The following is a 23,327-nucleotide window of genomic DNA, read 5'->3' as shown; positions in this document are numbered from 1 at the left end:
TAATGGTAGGGTATTTATATAATAAAAAAATAATAATAATAAAAAATGTTTATTTCTCATTATCACACAATGTTACAGTACTTATTTTGTGTAATAAAATAGAGACTGGTGTCTGTGATAGGTAAGACCTGTGTTACAGATTTGATTGTGTGAAGTGATTTAATTGTTAACATTACCCGATTCGCAGCGTTTTCTGCGTTATAAAATAATACAAATATCATTCGGACTTTTAGGCAGTAGACAGTACGCAGAGCCGAGTGGTGTAGCTCACCACGCCAAACCCACTGTGCGCGACGCGTCAAGGGTTCGATCCCTGTATAGGACAAGCTTTTGTGTGATCCACAAATGCTTAGCTTCTTTATAATGTTTATTTTTTGAATGAGAAATCATCAAATGACTTCTACCGCTGTGGGTTGAGTGGAAGGGAATGTCAGACTTCTGACTAAACCCCATCCATGTTCCTTTCTTTGCCCTTCGTGTAACGGGGTCACGGTAACCCCTTCAGACAAACCTGTTGCCCCGGCAGGAAGATTCCTTAATAATCTGGGCATCTAGTCTGATCTAGTCAGTTTACAATATGAGAGTGACCCCGGAACTGCAGAACCGAAGAAGCCATGACGATACGGATGACTAACTTTTGATATAATACATACTTAGAATATTCGTAACGTTTTTGTAAAAACTTAGTCAGCGCGTGACACACTGCTCTTATGTATAGGATTGAAAACACTTCAGATTGCTGTGGACAAGGATAGTCGAGACATGTTATAATTATAGTCATTCTTATATTAAGTAATACAAGTTGTGGAAAGTGAGACAGTACAAAATTCTGTTTTTCAAGAGACGTGAATAAGAAGTGGTTAGTAAGTGGACTGTGTTTTTTATAATAGCTATTGGTGGAGGTATTATGTGGCTAAACTATGTATGTGTGTTCACCCAGGAAAAATGTTTGTGTCTTAGTATATGTTATCAATAATATGTATTTTAAAATATATCAGTTGTCCAATCATCATAATACAAGTTTTGCTCAGTTTGAGACTAGATGGCGTTACGTGTAAGTTGTGGAATGTTATATAGGCTAATTGAAATTAGCTATCTCGCTCACACAACGTCAGTTGTGCTGCCTTAAGAGCTTGGTACATGTTCATTGTTTTTAAAAGAGGTTATAAGTTGTTATAGGTTGGATGTGTCTGTTTGTCTGTGGCATGATAACTCGCGAACGGATTGATCGCTTTAAATTAAATTTTATTTGTATGAAATGTGAATTAAGTGCGAGTTTTCTTAGACATGTTTGATAAAAATTGAGTAGTTTAAAAGTTGTGGGCATGAAAGTGGGAAAGAATAACCTAATGTGTGCAAATATACTCGAGTAGGGACTCAAATGAAAGCGCACTGAAATAGAAGAAGTTGACTTAATTGAGATAGTCCTTAGCTTAGAAAATTAGTGGTGGGTAACTATCGGGGGTTTCTAAATTTTATTTCGTCACCTCTAATTTCTACACGTCAAATAGGCACCTAATCATCAAATGAAATATTTTTGCATCTGATGAACATTTTGACCATCATCGCCTGTCATCTGAAAAATATTCCATAATACTTCTTCACAGGAGTGTCGAGATGCCGTCCCTATCGTTAAAGATAGTGCAGGACAATGGAGCCGTTACGAGGAAGGTGAAGTTCGACTCACGGATGACGGTCCAGGAGGCGCACAAGGTCGTCAAGGAGAAGGTCATCGTGCCGGATAATAAAGGTCAGAACTTGTAAGCCCTTTACTCGGATAAACTTCTAACTATGCAGAGGATAATTGAGGGATGATGATGGATCAATGAATTTTTTTGCTAACAGGTAGCACAAAAAAAGTACATCACAGCACAGAATTCATTTTAATATATCAAAAAATATTAATGCGTCGTTCTCCACGTCCTTTCTGACTCGGATTGAGGGATGGGTTCTTTACAGCCACTCTTCAAGAATTCGAAAAGGTCTAAGGATTGCCAGAGTCGCGCAGAGCATACATGAGTTGAAGGCATAAGCTTTATATCCTGAAAACAAAAATCGCCCAGCATGCATTTAATATGATCACTGCACATTATGCATATTATTTAATATGATCAATTCGTTCTCTTTCATACCAGAATATGCGTTATTCCTGCGCTCTGCTGACGACGACCTGACGGGCGTGTGGCTGGAGAACGAGCGGAACCTGGACTACTACATGCTGCGGGATGGAGACTCGCTCGACTACATCTGCAAGGTCAGGAACCTGAGGGTCCGGCTTCTTGATGGTAAGTAGAAACGTTAATCAATTTGCAAATTGACGAAGTTCTTCAACAACTATGCGGCAGTTTTGAATTCAAGTTCAAAATAATTTCATATAGATAGCCATATTCTATTGAAGTGTCTTCGTTGCTCTTAGTATACTCTTAGTAATCTTAAATGAAAAATAACTACTGAACTCATTAGCAAGCCTTCCTTTTCTACCTCAGGCACTGTGAAGACCCTGCAGGTGGAGGAGGCCAGCACAGTGATAGAGCTGCTGTTCCAAGTGTGCGCGCGTATCGGCATCACCAACCATGACGAGTATGGACTGGTAAGCAAAAACAATGTGTTCTATTTTTATCTATAAGTCAATACGACCATATACAATCTACTGGCGGAGGACGAATCTAGGTCCTGCCAATAGTGCCACTACAATACCTGGAACTATGTTTCCTGGTGTTTTTATATTTCTGATCATTTAACCCAAAATTTTTTTTACGTCAATTAATAATAAATTAAGTAAATTTTATAATTTGAAATTCTCTTAATAATAAATAATAAGGAACAATTAAGATTACCGGAGTACTACCCATTATCCTGAGAATAAAAAAGAAAAATCATTGTTAAAAAAAGTATCCATCTATAAAGTATCTATCCATAAAGTTATCTCAAAGGTTTATCATTAATTTTTATCTTTTAGTGTCGTGAGGAAGTCGCAGAAGAAGAGGAAGGCAAGGAACCAGTGACGGGCACCCTCACACGCAAAGCGAAGGTGCAGCAGAGGGAGCGAGATGAACTGCTCGAGCAGATGAGCAAGAGGCTGAAGACTGATGACAATGGTATGTGATTGTGATTTGTTAAGCCTCCTTTGTGACACATCACCACGCTTACCGATCTATATGATAGTGGGATTATCCGAAAGGGATTTTATAGGAAAGGGGTTTAAGTCAGAAAAAGTGTGACACTCAACCTAAAAAGGGAAAAATGATTTCTTGAATTACTGTGCAAAATATGGCTATGAATTGGAATATAATAGATTTATAATACTCTAATAGGTGTGACATAAAATAATTTCCATAATATGCTCATGTTTCCAAAGTACAATTTTATTTTTAAATAGTTACAAAAAAGCTGGAAACATATCAATTCTAAGAACATAGTACATACGGGGGCTAAACGGAATAAATTAAGTCCAAAACTTGTAACAACGCTTTTTGCTTTAATTGTGAACCGTGCGGCGGGCGCGCTTTTCTCTGTCTGTCTCTCTGTCACTCTCTTATAGAAAGCAAGCAGGTTCTGATTAAGTTTACATGTAGAATAGAATAGAATAGGATTTTCTTTATTGTGCACCATGGAATTGCAGCAGTGATTCTTAATACATACAATGTTAGGGTACAATGGCGCTCTTATCGCTACATGTATTACATAAAAATCACACAATTCCTTCACTAATTAATCGCTTCTTTCCATCCGCGAGTTCCTTGAGACCTCTCAAGTTTTATCTCATCACCTCTCCCGCAGTGGAGTGGCTGGACCAGCACCGCACCCTCCGCGAGCAGGGCGTGGACCCCTCGCAGACGGTGCTGCTGAAGCGGCGCCTGTTCTTCTCGGACCGCAACGTGGACGCGCGCGACCCCGTGCAGCTCAACCTGCTGTACGTGCAGACTCGGGACGCCATCCTCAACGGACGCCATCCCGTTACTGAGCAGCAAGGTTAGTGGCTAAAGGATAAGGAGTGTAAGGATAGCCGAGTGGGTGAGGTCACAACATCTAACTCACACACATAGGACAAACTTTTGTGTGATCACAAATGCTTGTCCTGAGTCTTGGTGTCTTTGTGCATGTGACTTGAATGTTTGTGCATACCTCCGCGACACAAGTTTTAAATTCCTGTGCCAATTTTTCTTTTTGAGAAAAATATTAATAATATTAATGATATGTAACGGGAAATTAAAGATGCGATCATGCACCTTTGATTGCATGATTTCGACCAGGTTGGACGGCAGTCTGAACCCGCGTAATCTTTATTAATAATACAAAGCTGAACGCCACCTGGTCTCAAACTAAACAAAGCTTGTATTATGAGTAGACAACTGATAAACAAACATACTCATATATTTCTAAATACATAAATAATTTAAATAAGTGTCACCCAAAGTCGGTACAAAACATGATCGTCCTCATCAAACAAACACTCATCCTGAGATAGTGATTTGGGAATCGAACCCACAACTTTCGGATAGTAGTCAAGGCCACTAACTACTAGACCAACAGGCCACTATATGACCGCTCCTTTTAACCAATACATAATAATACATATCAATAGTAAGTAAATGTATGAATGAATAAGGCACGCGTTTGTAATGATGACATCGGTTCGCGATGAATCACTTGTCTGTCCCAATGTAAATACAGATGATGTTTATTTTATTGAAATGCACGTTTAAGAAGCTTATACATAGCACACCTCTCTTATATCGAATACGTAGTAAGTGAGTCAATTTGTCTGTTCGTATTGTAACAAAAGAATAAAAACTGGTTAAGTGCCAGCTGGACTCGGGTCTGAGAGAGGGTACTGAGGTTTACGTAAGAAATAGGCTTAAGAAAAATGCATTTGTGAATCCCTATCGTTACAAGTGTTGCCTAAGTTCAGTCTTTATTTTTTTACTGCCTAGCTATCACAGTTTATGACATGCTTGGTGACTTAAAGACAGACCTACAGACAGACGGATAGAAGGAAGAGCCTTAGTAATAGTTTTCCGTTTTTACACTTTGGATAACATAAAACCTTAAATAACCATAAACTTTAGCGTCCCAAAAGAGCTACTTAGTTGTCTAATTGAAATTAATAACTTTAGAATATAAGTACGATCTAGTACATATAGCACATAGCATAATCCTTATGTTTAAAAACTTTATCTTAATGAACTTTTACTTTACTGCTAGCTTCTGCCCATAATTTTGCGTGTTGATGGTGTTATTGCTGCAAGGAATAGATTACATATTATTCCAGAATTTCAGCCGCCGTTTGTCAAATTTCATTAAATTAGTGAAATTATTATTTTGATAAAAGTAATAAGTCATTCAGAAGACGAGTCACTCCAAAGCTCGTTTTTTTAGTGATAGAGACAAAACGTTAAATCAAACATTGGCTTGTAATTTTAAAATAAAAAGAAATTAAAAATAATACGAGGGTTTTTATACGAGAGTGCGGCTGAGAATTCGATTCGATTCGTTTGAAGTCTGCGCCATTGAAACGACCGCGTCGCGTCGGTGCCGAGTTGCCGATACGACGCGCCGCGAGACCCGCGCTTTGTGACGGGACGGTTTACATGGAGATGTGGAACGATGGAAACATACAATAGAATAAAATGTATTCTCTATTGTACACCATAGAATGATATTAGTAAAATTAGACACAATGTAATGGTACATAATCCGTTTTACAACTCAATGTGGACTATTAACCTGCCAATAAATCATGTACGTCCTTATAACAAAAAAAAACTTAAGGAAGCTAAGCTCGGGGCCATCCATTGCTCTAAAGTTGAATTCGTAAAACCCCTTGTTTATCTATGGAATATGTTTCACATTACGTGTAGGTATGATTAATCAATGACTAAAGTATTACCTATGAGTGATGTGTAAAATTATGTGCAGTTTACGATGACTATAATTTGATACAAATGGTGTGATTGCTAGTAGTATTAAAGCAGATGAAAATAAACTAAATGTTTATTTTTCATATTTATATCTTTGTCAAATTCCTGCGTCCGTTACTTTTTACGACATAGATATACCTATTTGCCACGTATACCTCATACAGCGGTGCCGTAAAATATTATATTTTTAATATACTTATTTTTTAAAGTGTATAAAAAAAGAATAAAAAACAATACTGCGTTACTTTTTTAAATAAATAACATATAACAACGTTTGAAGTCAATATCAAATCACATTCAATTCAAGTACTAAGTTAAAGCTTCATATAAACCTTCCACCGCCGCGTGTGAGCGAGAGGCATCGCCTACGACCGATACGAAACGACGCGAGTCACGACGACGCACGTTGCCGATCAGTGCAGGCCACGATGTTCCACGAGAAACTAGACGTCAAACTGATCCGACTGGTTCGCGACAACCCCGTACTGTACGACTTCAACCACAGGAAGTATATGGACTTCAACACAAGAGAGGTCACTTGGCAGAAGATTGGAGACGAGCTGAGACAATCTGGTGAGTAGTCTTTAGAATTCACGATATGGAGATACCATTGGTTTTTGTTTTGAACGGTTGTCGCTTTTGTGAGTTGTATGTGAGTTCCATTTGAAGAAAGATTGAATATACATAGAAATTACAATAACGATTAACATGAATTAATGTTTCTTTTTCAAATACAATCACTTTTTAATACATTTGCTCTATTACAGGTATATCTGTAATATTGAACTCTATACAACTCACTATCGACAACGTAATTATTATCAAACTGATAATTTATTTGTACAACTTATATTCTAGCGGCAGACTGCAAAGTAAGATGGATTAACATAAGGGATGTCCACAGAAGAATATTAAAAAAGAATCTGACCGACCCGGTCCATCCGCCGCGGCAGTACAAGTACGAAACTGATCTGGCGTTCATGAGGCCATTCTATCGAGACAGGGTCATCCTCACTGTAGAAGAAGAGGAGGAACAGAGGTCGCAAGAGTGGGCAGAGGCAGAAGCAGAAGTTGACGAGCCAGCCGTCAGCGACGACTCCGACGTGCCAATCAAAAAAGTTAAAACAAAGAAGAATAGAACGAGGAAGCGTAAAGAGCCAGTCTTGATTGAGGACCCCAAACCATCTGTATCTTCTTTGAACGAGACCCAAAGCTCGGAGTTAGATCCTACAGATCCAGTGGACGCATTTCTACTCAGTATCGGAGCCACACTAAAGACTTTCACGCCATATCACTTGAACGTAGCAAAGAGCAAAATATTCGCCGTCGTACAAGAACACGATTTGCAACAGATTGTGCAGAAACAGAAAGAAGATATTGTTAAGGTGTCGACTACTGAAGTTTTATATTTAGATGGATAATGTCTACTTTAGTGTCTAATTTTAGGATATTTTGACTTAATTACTGTTAATTCATAACACAGACTTCCAGGAGTATTATTTATAATTTTATTATTTTAATTGTATAATTGTGTGCTGTAAAGTTTCCACATCGGCAAATTTATAAGTTATTGCGAAGTTGTAATGTATCAGTAGATACTGTTGTGGAAGATCTCTAATATATCAATACGCTGTGTTCATTATTTTTTACTTAATATTCTGTAGGTATTCGTAATTGTTATTATTAAAATGTAAGGAAAAACTTCATTAAAATCACAGTTACAGACAAAGTATATAAGAACATCATCATTATTTAAAAATTCAATAGAAATTCCTGAGTCAGTTGAAGAAAAATCTATATTACGTGTTATATTTGTAACTGGAGCACTGCCTTTTATTCTGCTGCTTATTAAACTTACACGTCATTTGACACAACATTTAAATACACCGAGACTGTATTTTATTTATTTTATAAACAAAATAAAACTTTGATATCATACGACGCTTACCCAATTTCCTCGATCGACAATAAATCTCAACCTCCAAACTCTGATCGCAACACAAAAGCGAGTATCGTTCGAGTTTCCGTAGTGCGGGCGTATGGGTCGTCGATCGATAGGTCACGCACACATCGTCGCGTCGTGTCGTCGTGTCGGAGCCACGCACACTACGCGACACGCGGCGGCCTGGAGCCGACGACTTGTTGTTTGACTTGTTATTATATTTGAGCTTTTGTTGATCGGGCAGAACAAGTCATATAGTTAAGTTAGATGCTTAGATTGTAATTAGTTTTTTTTTTTTATATTTAATTAAAATCTTTTATTGTATAAGTAAAATACGAAAAAAAAAATTTAAGTATTTTTTTGAGATCGCTGGATTTGATATATTTTATTGTCTGTTTAGTGTTTACTCTTAGAAGAAATGTGGGAACGATCTCAAGGGTCGCGGTTTCTATAAAAGTCTGAACATTTGTAGCTTTTCTCTGATGTTTGTCAGTTCGTCTGTTACAGGGCTTTATGTTATGAAGCGTGAGAGTTTAACAGTTTTTTTTTAATTATTGTTTGCCTAGAACTATTTACGTAATGCATAGTTACGTTGAAATTCCTATTATAATAATTACTCATTGTTCAGTGATGACTAATGATTGACCTATTAATATAGTATTGTTAAGGACTCTACTGGTAACAAAATTTAGCTTGATACTTATGAATACTTGGGTAATTATTTACGTATTTTATTATTCACCACTAACTTAGGTTGGGTATACCTAAGTTAGTGGTGAATTAATTGTACTATAAATTAATTAATTATACCAATAATACTGTATGATAAAAACACTTCTATAACAAATAAAATAGGAATCGAACTACTAACAATGCACACTTACATTGATATCAATAATGACGCAAGTCTTGTAATGTAAATCGCTCTGCGCCCAACCCCCGCTCCCCCCGCCCCCCTCGCCGCCGCTACGGGCACGACACGTGACGCGCCCGACGCGCGACGTTGCCGCTCCGCGCGCACCGCGCAGTCGCGACACGACCACGACACGATGCCGCTGCCTTTCAACAAGAATTTAGACTTAAAACTCCTCAAACTAGTCAAAGAAAATCAAATACTCTACAACACTAAACATTCCAAATATTTAGATTTTGATTCAAGAGAAGTGGTTTGGCAAAAGATTGGAGACTCGCTGAGCAGGCCAGGTATGTTTGTTTTTGTTTTTATTTTATACTTTATTACCTGTGTCTTAGAGGTTATTATTATATGTTAACTTCCTCTGAATTCAATATTGTTGTCAATTAGGTTACAGATAGTATGAAGAGTTGATATCTGACGATGTTTTGAAATAACTTTGTGTTATTTTATATTGATTAATGAAATACTGTAGGTTGTGTCTGTATTTATTCAGTCAAATACCTTTGCTATCGTCAGACTAAGTTAATTTTTAGAAGGGACGAGTTAAAATGCCCTTGACATGACTATTAGGCATACTGTAGTGTGATGGTTATGTACGAATCGTTAAATGTTACACAGCTTGTAAAACAAGCGTAGTTATGGGAATTTTGCATTCTTGACGTCTGCTTGCTATCAAATAATATAAGTTGTTATAATTTAATGGGTTATTTATTGGGAGCTATATCGATAAACTATGTAGATAGCAGTTTGAATTGATGATTATTATTCTTCTGTTAACTTATTTTGGGTCTTTGGTTTTAAAGTTAAGATACGTAATAAAGTCTAGGCGCATTTGAAAAACAGCAAAAGGCAGATACATATCTGTTTAAAAATTACACCGTTTTCAAAAAGCCTTTTCGTTCCGAAATATTTATTGCGAGGAGTTATAATAATGTCTTTGTTATTATTTTTACTTTCAGCTTTGGTATGCAAATCAAGATGGATCAATATTCGAGACATGATGAGGCGAAAAATCCGAGATCGTCTGCGGAACCCGAACCAGCACAGTTACAAGTACAAATATGAGGACGAGCTCTCCTTCATGATGCCTTACTTCAAGGAGTCCACAGCGACAGGAACCTCAAACGAGGAGTACGCCGACTTCCTCGACGACGAGGCCTGCGAAGTCGAGATGCCGACTGAAGTCTTCGTTGATGAGACCTTAGACTTCGAGGACACAAGAGACACTAAACCTTTATTCAGGAAACGACAAGAACAAGACACTTCCAGAGAATTCGTTGAGCCCATGTACCAAGAACTAAACCCAGCTGATCCTCTTGACGTATTTCTGCTGACTATAGGCTCAACGTTACGGAAGTTCAGTCCTTATTACTTGAACCAGGCGAAGAGCAAGATCTTCCAAGTGGTGCAGGACTACGAGCTGCAGCAGATCGTGAACAAGGATGACCAGACCCCCGGCAGCAGTATGAGTGATACAACTAGATAGTGTTAGTGTAATGTAATAAAGTTAATTTATATTTATATGTTTCATTATTTCTCTAATTTACCTTTATAGATAGGTGATTTGACTAGCTGTTGCACGCGGCTACATGCGCGTGCCTATGAAGATATATGTTAGGCGTTTTAAAACCGGATTTTTGTAACATATTTTATCACTGCTCTGCTCATATTGATCATAGCGTGATGCACTGATGGTATGTGTCCTGTAGCCGTATGTGTTGTAGTGTTGTCAATTTGTTAATGAGGAAGGCTATAGGATATAGGTAATACTGTATATCCTGAGATCACCGTTTTCAAACAAATAAACTCGTCTGCTTAATAATATAAGGGAAAGATTTAATTGTAATTACAATTGACTATTTAATAATATATGAGTTTTTTTTGACTAAGGGATTCAATTTATACAATGCCAGGCAAGATTTAAGATGGCGTTGGTTTGGTTGTTTGTTAATTGTATTGTTAGTAGATCAATAAGTCTACTCTGATATAATTCAACATATTTATCCTCATTTAACAATTGACGCTGTAAAGGACAACAGGATAACGTATTTTGCTATGAACCACAATCACTAAATAGCAACATTTTGTTGTAGAATTTAGGTGCTAGTAATTAATGCAGCTAAATAAAAAATGGCGGAAGAAATTAAGCAAACTTTCATGACCTAACAATTAATTGTCAAACGTTAGTGTCACGACTCCACTATTCCGGACAATTTATAGGTAATAAAACGGTAATTGTAATTATGAAATCATAGCCTTACCCACCACGACGTTAGCAAGTACTAATTATGTTTGGAATGTCTACTTATTGCAAAAGTTTTTGAATTGAGCTAAACGACTCCCGCTTCAAGTAATTTAATAATTCTGTCAAAGGGTTTTATAAACATTCAAGTCACTTGCACAAACACACCCAGACTCAGGAGTCCTGATCTACGAATGCTTGACCTGAACGAAGATAAGCATTCGTAGATCACACAAACGCTTCTCCTACGCAGGGACCGAACCCGCGACACATCGCACACAGTGGTGACCAATACCACCCGGGTATCCGTGCAGCCAAAACTATTTGACAATACGTAGCATTGTAAAATGTCTGGGCAATCATATAATAAATCAAAAATAATAGATATCTTTTTAAAATGACATTTTAAAGCAAGCAGAAGTAAACCATACATTTATTTTTGTTTGAAGCTGTCGAATTCGCTGGGATCCAGTGTCAGGTCCACTTTGGAGATTACCAGGAGAAGAAACACAAACCTGGCTTCTTGGAGAAGTAAGTATACCGTATGAGAATACTTAATACGACAGTGAACAGTATTTATACGAGTGAACATAGTCCTTGTTTGATTGATGTTTTCAAATGGGTTTTGTAGACCCAAAATTCAGGACAAAACAGTTTCAAACCACAGGCCTCTCGCAAGCAAGCGATTAAATAAACGCTTCATTTAAATGCTGCATCTACAATAGGAATGATGACGTATATTTTCTTTTATTTCGCAAACATATATTGGTCAAATTATGCGTGTTGTCACGAATGATTGATCGATCTATAAAGCAGTTCAACTTTTTACATTTTTAATTTTTTATCGTCCAAAGGCGAAAATACGTGTCTATATTTTTTAATTATCTTTTCCTTTTCATACCCAGTCATCATCCCTACACTTATTCTACAGGAATATTCTTCAAATGTTACATGTTTTAGTTTACTTCGATTAAAAAGTTACTACACAGCAATATTCAGAAAAGACACATTCCCAAATATGCATTTAAATGCCTATTTGCACATTCTACGTGACAGTACACATACCTTCCAACTAAGCATAATTCATCATCAATCAGTACTTAAACCTATTCTGATTAAAATTTCCTCTTCATCTACCAGCCTTGAAGAGTACCTCCCTAAGCAGTACTCTAACGCGTGGGGCGTGGAGAAGAAGATCCACAAGGCGTACTCCCAGCACCAGGGCGTCAGCCACCTGGACGCCAAGTACCTGTACATCAAGACTGCCAGGGACCTGCCTACCTATGGAGTCACGTTCTTTGTTGTTAAGGTATGGTCGACTTCAAAAAGGAGGAGTATCAGTTCGTCTGATATTTTTTTATAAGTGTTTCGATTTTGTTTATACGTTTTCATTAAACATTAAATAGGATGAACATAAAAAAATACAACAACATATAATTACTGATACAAACTTAATGATGTTAATGAGACTTATGAGAAGTTTTCAGTATAAATGAATAGCGTAGGTCAAAGTTTTTACTAAATACCATGCAATACATGGACGGGTAGCTTCTTTTAACTGGTTTTGATTTGATTTTTGCTAAATGGTATCATTTACTGTTTGCTAGATGTCTCTTTGCTAAATCTATCCATTCTAATTATGACGAATTTTCATTGGGATGTAAGTAAGAAACATGCGATCTTTCCCAATCGATACGACGATGTCAAAACTAAAAATCATTTTTCTTATATTAGGAGAAGCAAAAAGACAAGAAGAAGCTGGTTCCTCGGCTCCTGGGCATCAACGCGCAAGCCATCCTGCGCCTGGACGAGGTCACCAAGGAGATCCTGCAGACCTGGCCGCTGACACACGTCAAGACCTACCACGCCGGGAAGTCGCAGTTTTTCACACTCAACTTTGGTGACTACAGGTTGGTAACAACTAATGGGACTGGACTTTTGAGATGTTGGCTTCATTTCCAGCTCAAAAGCTAATGAAAGGAGACCGGTTCTTGATTCACATTTCGATGGTGCTTACTGCTTGTGTTTCAAGACAATGCATAAAGATGATAAAGTAAAAATGTATGAAACTGTCCCCGATTTTCCAACGGCACTTAACAATTTTACTTAATTTAATAATTACACTAATATAGTCTATAATTATTGTAAAGCCAAAAAGCTCTTTCCATACTCTTCCCATAGAAAGGATGCAGTTTAATAAAATTTCGGTGTATTAATTGTAAACCTAGGCCCAAGATAAGATGGACAGGCGATATAAAAAGTAGTAGAAATAGCATCGAAAAAAATGATAGGCAAAAAGGAACCTATGTCCATCATTGTGTTATTATAGGTAGATGATGATGATGGCGACGTAAGGTTTGCAGTAATGATATACTTAAGTGACTAGTTAAATGAATTACTATATTTCTTTCTCCACCGCCAGTGATAAGGAATACAGCGTGAAGACAAAGGACGCGCTCCGCATCCGCGACATCCTGGAGGGCTACATCGACATCATCGGGCGCCGCATGCGCGCGCAGCCCACCGCCGACACCGCCGAGTCTATGGCCATCATGCATGACAACATACAGACTGGCAGGTCAGTACCAACAGTCAGGATAAATTTATAAAAACGTTAGTTATCTATACTAATATATAAAGCTGAAGAGTTTGTTTGTTTGAACGCGCTAATCTCAGGAACTACTGGTTTAAATTGAAAAAAAATTGTTTTGTATAGACCATTCATCGAGGAAGGTTTTAAGCTTTATACTATCACGCTGCGACTAATAGGAGCGCAGATACAATGGAAAATGTGGAAAAAACAGGGAAAATTATTCATCTTCGAGAGCTTCCGTTCAAAAATTCTAACTTATATCTTCTAACCACGCAAACGAAGTCGCGGGCAACAGCTAGTTTTTTTATAAAACGACTCCCGCATTAAGGACCTTAATCCTTGTGTCGCGGGGTTTCACAAACATGATTCTTTGATGGTCGCACTGATATTATTTGCAATAGCACTTAATTTGGTTAAATATTTGCAGGAGTCACATCATCCAACACATGTCACACAACACCGTCAAGGTCGTGTCAGAAACATTCGTGGGCCCCACTAAGATACTGCCCTATGATACCGGTAAGACTTCTTTATTTTAACTTAGTACTGATGAATAGAATGCAGCCTGACCGATGGACAAAAGTCGTGATCGTGACCCACAGGACGCCAGAGGAAGGCAATCGTAGCCGAGCCCATGTGATGGTCTGGGGGTAAGGTGATGTGATGATCTAGTTAAATACGCAGGTTGCACGGGGACAGAAATCGCAAAAGATAAAGAGGTTTTAAAAAAAAAGGTGAGGCCTTTGTCCAGTTGTGAGACCTAAAACACGCCTTAATAAATAGAATATATGAATATGAATATGAACATAAATATGAATTGAAGAATTGATAATTAAATAAATACGAATATATTTGTGTAAGTGACTGTATTTTTGGCAGGTTCCCAAGCACAGCAGGGCACTCAAATAATGTCAGTACAACAGATTGTGGTCACAGACCATCTGCAGAACAAACAACATGCCTTGGTAAGTGCCATACGCAAATTCGATAACTTGTACAAAACTGTTTTTGGTACTTCCTTTCTTCCTTATTCTTATTCCTGAAAATTATTTGTTACCTGACCTAGCATAAAATAAAATAAAAATTGATCCTTTATGCTTTTTGTACATTTTTTTTGTGGTAAGTAAATGTGTTTTTGTGGTACAAATAAAGTAATATTGTGTATTCCTTTTGTGACTGGCCTGTTGGTGTAGTAGTTACTGACCCTGACTGCTACTCAGGAGATAATGGCTTCCATTCCCAACCAAGACATATGTTTGTGTGATGAGCCCGATAATTTGTTATGTTTGTTTTTAGAAATATATAATTATTTTATCACTTGTCTAGTACTCACAATACAAGCTTTGCCTAGTTTGCCTCTAGATGGCGTTGTATGAAAGTTATAGAATATAATTGCTTATTATATTTTGGTCCCTGTAGAAGGGTGAGGTTCCCCTGCGCGGCGTCATGTCTGACGAGTGCGTCCGCAAGCTGCGCCGCATGAACTCCAACTCCGTCAAGATCGTCACTCTGCTTACCGGTGGGTAATTCTATTGCTTCATAAAAAGTTTGGATTTATTTATTTATAGTTCTAATGCATGGAGAAATGTACTACGGCGGACTTAATAGTATTTATTTTCTACCAGTCAAATATAGGGTGACGCAGTCATAACATGAGTTACAGCTTCTAGCTGCATATTATACATGTACATTAATTTTATAATTGCAAGTTTTATTTTTCGAATTCTCCCTTTCCCATTCCTAAGCCATAAATTCCATTCCATTGATGTATACTAGGCATATTTCTTCACGATCCATTCATTCCCCGGTCTACCTTCGCCTGTTTTTTTTTTCCATGCACATGCTAATATGATCTTGATGTTATTATTATTTAATACTAGAATGAATCATTTCTTTGCAGATCCTACGGATGTCAACGTACAGGATGCACAGAAAATTGTAGCCAACATGCAAGAGGACTTCCCTGAAGTGGAGAAAGGTAAAGAAGATCCCTTTTAGAAATGGGCCAAACGTCCTATTTTTCGAAATTTTAGGACATGAAAATACTAAACTAGTAAATGTTTCTTTCGATCAAAACTGTAAAAACTTATCTTATTTCAATCAGGTGTAATTGAAACAGCTGAAAAGCAAACGATAGACGAAGCGAAGAAGATGCTGCAAGACGAGCTCCAAGACCTGAAGAACTACTTGAACAAGCTGACGGAGAACACCAAGCAAGGGAATGTTGTAAGTTACACCCCTTGATATCTCCCACTTTATACACTCACTTTCTTGTTTTTTTGTCGTTTCGGTTGGATTTTTGTAACTTAATTTTGAGGCACTTCCCGATAAGCTAGCAGGCTGATATTTCCTGGGTAGCTTCAAACCCGATGATAGTGCAATTTACACCTACAAAAACGGCATTACCGATTTTGAAAAAAAAAAATGAATTCAGTGACATTTAAAAACGTGGGTATTTCGATTTTTAAATCTTTTATAATTAAGCTCTTAAGTGACTTGAATCTCTTGCGACGTGTGTTCATGTGCAATGAATGACTAGTAGTTCTCCGCGACTCTGCATGGACTTCAGTATAAGCGCGCGGTGGTTTCTGTTACCTGCTTTAAGTTGAGGTGGCTTGCTTCGTAAAATCGATGCACAATCGTGACATCGCGCTTTAGTTCAATTCACTGTAATCTGTTTTTTTGTGGGACGAAAGGAAATCTAGGGATATCAAAAACTAGCGTTCCTTGTAAAAATTATTATGTCGAGTATTCTTTCATATCGATTTTCTGAATTTGTTCTGATTTAACAAAGAAATCGAACTTGTTGCAAGTTCGATTTCTTTGTTAAATAAATCTGATTGTTATAAAACCTCATATTGAATTGTTTGTAGAACCCGGCGGACGCGAAGGAGTCGGCGGAGTACATTGCGGATGTGACGGCACAACTCTACCTGTCAACTGACCCCAAGACCAGGAAGGGAAGTGAGATACTCAGGGTAAGTAATGTATGCTATATATCAGGGCCCCAATTCCCGATTTTACAATTTCCGATGAATGAATGCCAATCGCATTAAATTTGACACTATTATTATTCTCTTTAGCATTTCGCCAATAGGTACAGTAATTGGAAATTCAGTACAGGGCGGAAAATTCTAGTCAATACAATCAATTTCCAATTGTGTCGTCTGTGTTGTACAGTACAGTGAATAATTTCAGAATCAGGGCCCTTTTTTCATTCACGGGATAACTTCACTTGAAGATCGTAATCTGTCTACTGCTGTCGTGGCGCCGTCACAATTAATGTTACGATACAGTTTACCCAGTTTTTGTATTAAGTTACAATGTTGTCGTCCCCAGCGCTCCCGCAAGAGCCTGAAGGCGGGCGAGCGCACGGAGCGCGCGACCCGCCGCGTGTCGCTGTCCGCGGCCGCCGCCGCCGCGCGGAGGGCCACCGACCGCGCTGCGAGCACCTTGCGACAGGTCAGTTATGCAGTGATATTATTATACATGAAGTAAGGGCCTTCTTTTTTCCTAGGCTATAATATAATGAATGCATGGGTACACAAGTGGTTGAGGTCACCACGCCACCTGTTCTTAGTCTGAGCCTGCGTGTCATTGCGCACGTGATTTGTATGTTTGTGAAACCCCCCGCGACACAAGGATTAAATTTCTTGCTATGGGAATATTTTGTTTAAAGAAAGAAACTACAGACATTTTCATCCTTAGCCGAGGAGACAGTGCGGAGATATGTAGGACCCTCAGAGACCCTATGCCATACCCAGAAACATGAAATCGCGAACGGGTGCTCTGCGTGGTGGGTATTTCTCGGGATAGCCCGACTAGGTTCGGACCCAAAACAAAGTTCATCATGTTTGTTATGAGCTGAAGAGGCGGACCAGTATGCATGAATAAAGTAAACATCAGGGTTTACATTAAATAAATATTTATACTAAACGTTTCTTCAAATAGGACTACGATGGAGAAAAACTAAACGATGCTGAGAGAAGGCAGTTGGAGAAAGCCTTACAGGAGCGAATGGGCAAACTGAATGCTGCCATAGCGTTGTTCTTAACTGCTTACTCAGGTACGATGGTGTTATTCTTCTATTCTCAACATTCCTATTTTACTTTACTGATCTTGCATTTAACGTATAATGTTTTGCTACTTTAATTTATGTAAATGCTTGTGATCTAATTACTGGCCTTGTTATTGGCGAATGATAAGCTTTTGTTAAACCTTTATAAATAAATAAAAATATGATACATGTGCGTATTCGTCGTCGTGATACATAAAAATCGGTGGAGCCATTTAAAACTTGTAGAGGGTGAAAATTTTAAGAATTCATCTTACTGCGTCTGTTTAATGGCTTTTTTATTTAGACCCGAAGAACGTGGACTACGACGCCGCCATCAACTCCATGAATAACATCAACGAACTGATGCCGGAACTGGCAAGAGGTGAGACACTAGTTTATGAGTTTGAAATTTCTCTTTGTCTGTGGCATCAAAGCTCATGACTGGATTGAGATATAGTTTGATGAGTTCGATGTCTGATTTGAGATTAGTTATCGATTATAATTTAGTTTGTATTGCATGAAATATGAACTTTGTGCGAGTGTTCTTAGACTTGTTTGAACCATTTAAATGTTGTGGGGGTTCGTCATCATTTGTGGAGAATAACCGAATTTCTGCTAATATACTCGAGTGAGGACTCAAATAAAAGCTTACTAAAATAGAATATTGAAGACTTTATAAACAAGAGAGTTCTTAGCTTCGTTTGATGAGAAAATTGGTGGTTGGTTACCGTCGAGAGCATTTTCATATTTAAAATTCCTGCAAATTCTGTTTCTTCTGTTTCTACAACTTAACTGAATTCACTATTACTCTTTCACAACCCTTCTTTTTAAATATTAGATGCTCAAATCCTGGGCAGCAGTATGGATGATGCCGGTCGCCAGGAGTTGCAGGACGACATGCGCACTCTGTTGGAGGCCACCGGGAGACTCTGTGCCATGGACGGCAGCGAGGATCATGAGGTAAGAGGAACAGGTTCTGAAGGATAGGTGAGGGGTGATTAGTATGGAGGTTATAACGATTTTAATTGATTTTGGAACTATTTGGAAGTGGTCAATGTAGTTCGCGAGTTGGAAAATACCTATATTTTAGAGTTTTTTTATGTAAGTATTTATTTTTTGTAGTTCGAGGTTACAAAGGTGGAAAAACAAAAATATTAAATTATTGGTATAGTTAGCAATTTCATCGCCATACATTTTAATTTAAAATGTTTATATATCGTTTATACAATCTTTATAAAGTCAGCATGTTTGTGATGACTCTTTTTGAGCAGACATGGGGAGTCCGGTATTTAGACATTTCAATTTCAACTTCAAAGAAACTCATGCTGTCATGTTGTTGTTGAAATATTCTGGTACTGTTAAAAGTGTTTAGTGAATTACAGCATTTACAGAAAGTTTTCAGTAGATTCCCTATTAATTGTGAATTTAATTTCTGTTCCTTAAACCGATATTTTTTTGAAATTTGTTTCGTCTTGCTGCTTAGGTTTCAAAGTTTACAAACCTTGAAAACCCTTGAACCTTATTCAAGGGTTTTCAAGTATTCAAAACTATGTTTGTTTTTTAGAAAATGCAAGAAGCATCAAACAACTACGCGGACATCGCCGGGAAGTTGATATTCACATTCGCGCGCGGAACTAACGCGGCTGATGAAAACGAGGTATGATCAAATATTTTTGGAACTACCTAAGTCATTTGTTCTAGCCTAAGAATAGTAATTTGTATTTTTTAGTTATGTGTATTGGTTTTATTTATCTTTTGATTTAGAATATGATTGTGGAAATCAACCTTGACTTTTCTATGCCCGAAAGTCGAAATTATAAATGCTATCATTCACCTCCGCCTCAAAATCATAACCTAAAAGAAGTAGGTAATCGGAGAGGCGTGTGCTACTGTTGACTTCGTTGAGGCGTTTTCGTAGCCAAAGCATTTAGGAAGCGGTGACGGGTGTTCAAGGCGTGGTGCTGTTTATTGAAATTTGATATTCAAAAAGTGCTACTTATTATCCTAATCAGACTAAATAACTTGAATGTGTGATGCAAAACAATAAAATTACTCTTTTGGAAGACACAAGCAGTTAGCTTATACTCCTTACTCAGATAATCGAGCTGGCGAAGACAGCCGGCGACAAGGCGTCGCTGCTGCTGGTGCTCAGCAACGAGCTGGCCTGCCAGGCGGGGCCCGCGCCCGCCGCACAGGAGGTCAAGGACGCCGGGGCCCGCGCTGCCGCCGCCGCCAGGGACCTGCTGGCCTGCGCACAGGTAGCTTGATAGCCGAGTTGTTGTGGTCAGCACGCAAACCAAATGAGTTCGACGTGTCGTGGGTTTGATACGTGTAGAACAAGCATTTGTGTGATTCACGATTTAAAAAAAAAACAATTAATTAGTACTTATGTTTTAACAATAATAGATTGTTCCAATTTTAATTGTACGAGTTCATTTGGCGAACCTGTTTCTTCTTTTTCCCACAGTCGCAGCTTCGGATGTATTCAAATCGCATGCACGAAGTACACAAAAAGACGTAAACATTTGTTAATTACACAAATAACTATTCTCGATTATGTTCCTGATTTGGTACAAAAACAACTCCACCGTACCTATAGATCGAACCCACAATACGACCTGTATAGTGGTTATTGGCGTGGTGACTTATATCCTACGTCTAAAGTTTTTGCAGCGCTTGAAAAAGGCGTGTGCCAACTATTTTTGTAAGACCTTTTTACACTTAGTTTTCATATAAACATTTAGACTTTGACTTTGGCTATCTCCATGACCTCTCCCCTGCCCCAGCTGACCGCCCCCGCCATCCACGAGGCGCACTGCCGCAGCGCGCTGTGGGCCGCGTCGGCCGGCCTGCGCGGCGGCGTGCAGCAGCTGCAGGCCGCCGCGCGCCCGCTGCTGGAGGCCGGCGCGCGGCTGCGTCTGCGGCAGCCGCTGCACGCGCGCGCTGCTGACGTGCACAAGGCGCTCGACAAGCTGCAAGACGCATACACTGCGCTAGGTACGTATGTAGCCGTAGTGGCAGCTCGTGATGGCTCACAAGCCAGCATTTGCAAGAAGATTTTTCACTGTCTACCAGGCAGTGTGCAGTGTATGCTTCGTTCGGGCCGCTTAGTGACCAACTCACAGCTAACTCTGTGAGTGACATGATCTGGCACTGGAATGTAAAGGCGAAGCGATACATTAATGAAACCAGGAAGCGTGATGCCTGAAATTGTAGCACCGTTCGTTATTAGCGCTTTTAAAAACATGAGATTAAACCTATTAAACCTTGAACAATCCCAGAACCTCCACAATACTGGTCCTTAACTGTCCAATAAAATCCTACCATTACCCGGACTATAATTATTTTTGATTAACTAACACATATCCTACTATATACGCACTCTAAAAATATCATATTGAATCAAGATATTATACATTAACAAGAACTCCATTTATCTAATCAATACCAGTACTCCCCACAGGTGATGACATCGCTGACGCGTCCCTACCGCTGCAGGAGCGACAGCGGCTGAGGTTCATACACACCATGGCCGGCGCCAAGAACAAGCTTCAAGGCGTAGAGGATCTGTGGAATAAGGTAACATGTGGTGTACATTATTCTCTTGATACGAGATGTTTGAAACGGCCGGTCCATGGATAGTTGAAAATTTATCTGACAAAGAGATTAGGCACTACAGGAAAAAGAACGGAAAAGGCGAGATTAAAAATGAATCGTAACAATTAGCCGTTTTTACTAAAAAATCGATGTGCTGTCAGCAATAAATAGGAAATCAAGAAATTTTGAAATTTAATTTTGTGGCTATAAAAAATAAGAGAAAAAAAGTTTGTCAACAATTTTATGTATCTTGAAAATATTGTCGACTATAATTCCGAGATTGTTCAAGATAGCTAACAAATACATCATAGGAATATTTTACATAGTATGTCGCTTGTAGCTTTATTAAATGGTTGGCTACAATAATGAAACAACAATTTAATGCGAAATACAGACACACCAATCACCATATATTTATACTGTCACTTATTTATACTGTCCGTATGTTGAACATTAAGATATTCTATCGACTGCACAGATAGCCGAGTGGTTGAGGTCACCACGCTAAAACCACTGTACGCGTCGTGTCGCGGGTTCGATTCCCGCTTAGGAGAAGCATTTTTGTGACCCACGAATTGTTCTGAGTCTGGGTGTAAAACCTCCCGCGAAACAAGGATTAAATTCCTTAGTGCGGAAGTGGTTTTTTTTTAAACAGTAATATACGAAGGTCATAATAAAAATAGAATTAAAGAAAAAAATAATTATTAAAAATTGGCAAAAAACAAAGAAAAATAAATTTTCAAATAACCCATTTGAGTAATTTTACAAAAGGTCCGACTACTGACTACATAGGCCCCGACGAGATTCGAACTCGTGATCTCCTGTTTACTAGACAGGCGCTTTAACCAACTAAGCCACGGCGCCTCTGGTGCATGATGTCGAAATTTATCTACAATATCTGTATATCTATAAATATATGCAGATAGTATGTTTGTACCTTTGTATATCAAACACTTAATGCTAAAAACAGCTGTGTTAGTATAAACACTGAAGGATTTTCGACCTTATCACTTTGAATTAAGGATTAAAATGTTTGTATGGAATCCTGGTTATGTTATCGGAATTATCTTTCAATTAATGTATTAGTTCTTGATATCATGTTTGATAGTTTGAATTGTTTATTTTATAATGTGTTAGTTATTAAGAATGATTCGTTTAGACTTTGTGGTGACTATCACAAGGTGCATTGGCAATCAAAATTAAATGTAGGAAAATAGTCCTATCATAATAAACAGGTTTCAGAACATTTCTGTTCTCATACATTATTTTTAACTGATTGGCTTTCTTAAATAAGTGATTATCTCATACCTATTTCAAATGAATTAGTTACTATATAATTTCTGTATTAGTTTTCCCAAAGGATTACTCTTTTTGTACAAAAATTGTCAGCGTCAAAATTTAAAACTGCCGAATTTATTAATTTATCAATCTTTTAAAATACTTTAAAGTGATCTACACAACTATTAATTTGAATCTTATAAATTCTCGTGTATAGTTGAACACTGATAACAACGCCATCTATGTGTCACAGTCCGCGACTGCTCCTCCCAGCGAGCGCGACATGTCTGAAGCTCGTCGCCGCCTGTCCCACCAGATGGCGCAACTGAACGCCGCTGTCGCCGCCCTCACTGCCACTACCGCTGGTAATATACATAATAATATATACTATATATACACTGTCTTTCCTTATATACTTAAATAAGTAAACAATCTTGGTAGGAACGTTTTTTTTTAAACACATTTAAAAAGTAAACGACTTATAGATTCCAGTCGTTTATTCGCTTTGGTAATATTTATTGCTGGTTTTACATTTGTCATAAGTTTATTTTATTTTTTAACTGAGGTTTTATTTTTAAACTTAGCTTAAAGACATATAAGGATTTTTATTTTAGTATTACAGCTGACATTCAGTAGTGTATAATATGTAGGTAAATAAGAAAAAATATTTTATCGAAATGGACACTAAAACTGCCCATAAAGTAGAAATAGTTATTTTTATAAGCAAATATAGAACACACCAGGTTTACTACAACTATTCTGTGTAAATTAATAAAAAAAT

General features: G+C 38.0%; 3 protein-coding genes and 1 non-coding gene across 4 annotated transcripts in view; 3 read left to right on the top strand and 1 right to left on the bottom strand.

Moving 5' to 3' along the window:
* The first annotated feature begins 1,142 nt into the window (after window positions 1–1,142).
* The window catches only part of LOC113498231 (talin-1-like), a 69,004-nt gene continuing 46,819 nt past the window's right edge, over window positions 1,143–23,327 (top strand). Inside the window, exons 1-24 of the mRNA XM_026878169.1 lie at window positions 1,143–1,750; window positions 2,136–2,285; window positions 2,487–2,590; window positions 2,960–3,098; window positions 3,781–3,972; window positions 11,471–11,552; window positions 12,162–12,330; window positions 12,756–12,931; window positions 13,444–13,599; window positions 14,042–14,133; window positions 14,494–14,579; window positions 15,034–15,133; window positions 15,515–15,592; window positions 15,719–15,840; window positions 16,488–16,592; window positions 16,954–17,076; window positions 17,566–17,680; window positions 17,976–18,053; window positions 18,510–18,631; window positions 19,236–19,328; window positions 19,768–19,929; window positions 20,458–20,668; window positions 21,135–21,250; window positions 22,800–22,911. Of these exons, the coding sequence (XP_026733970.1) occupies window positions 1,618–1,750; window positions 2,136–2,285; window positions 2,487–2,590; window positions 2,960–3,098; window positions 3,781–3,972; window positions 11,471–11,552; window positions 12,162–12,330; window positions 12,756–12,931; window positions 13,444–13,599; window positions 14,042–14,133; window positions 14,494–14,579; window positions 15,034–15,133; window positions 15,515–15,592; window positions 15,719–15,840; window positions 16,488–16,592; window positions 16,954–17,076; window positions 17,566–17,680; window positions 17,976–18,053; window positions 18,510–18,631; window positions 19,236–19,328; window positions 19,768–19,929; window positions 20,458–20,668; window positions 21,135–21,250; window positions 22,800–22,911 (3,016 nt within the window). The 5' untranslated portion in view covers window positions 1,143–1,617. The remainder of the gene's footprint in view (window positions 1,751–2,135; window positions 2,286–2,486; window positions 2,591–2,959; window positions 3,099–3,780; window positions 3,973–11,470; window positions 11,553–12,161; window positions 12,331–12,755; window positions 12,932–13,443; window positions 13,600–14,041; window positions 14,134–14,493; window positions 14,580–15,033; window positions 15,134–15,514; window positions 15,593–15,718; window positions 15,841–16,487; window positions 16,593–16,953; window positions 17,077–17,565; window positions 17,681–17,975; window positions 18,054–18,509; window positions 18,632–19,235; window positions 19,329–19,767; window positions 19,930–20,457; window positions 20,669–21,134; window positions 21,251–22,799; window positions 22,912–23,327) is intronic.
* On the top strand, window positions 6,265–7,811 carry LOC113497919. The gene is made up of 2 exons (XM_026877725.1): window positions 6,265–6,494; window positions 6,780–7,811. The coding sequence occupies exons 1-2, from the start codon at window positions 6,350–6,352 to the stop codon at window positions 7,340–7,342; spliced, it is 708 nt and encodes a 235-aa protein (XP_026733526.1). The 5' UTR covers window positions 6,265–6,349; the 3' UTR covers window positions 7,343–7,811.
* Window positions 8,856–10,300, top strand: LOC113497920. The gene is made up of 2 exons (XM_026877726.1): window positions 8,856–9,066; window positions 9,739–10,300. Exons 1-2 carry the CDS (start codon window positions 8,913–8,915, stop codon window positions 10,263–10,265), a joined length of 681 nt encoding a protein of 226 aa, XP_026733527.1. The 5' UTR covers window positions 8,856–8,912; the 3' UTR covers window positions 10,266–10,300.
* On the bottom strand, window positions 22,059–22,132 carry Trnat-agu. The gene has a single exon. It is a non-coding gene; the product is annotated as a tRNA-Thr (tRNA).

This window comes from Trichoplusia ni, chromosome 10, assembly GCF_003590095.1.
Source record: "Trichoplusia ni isolate ovarian cell line Hi5 chromosome 10, tn1, whole genome shotgun sequence".
NCBI lineage: Eukaryota > Metazoa > Arthropoda > Insecta > Lepidoptera > Noctuidae > Trichoplusia > Trichoplusia ni.
The sequence above is the reverse complement of the archived record's forward strand: the minus strand, read 5'-3'. Positions and strand labels throughout refer to the sequence as shown.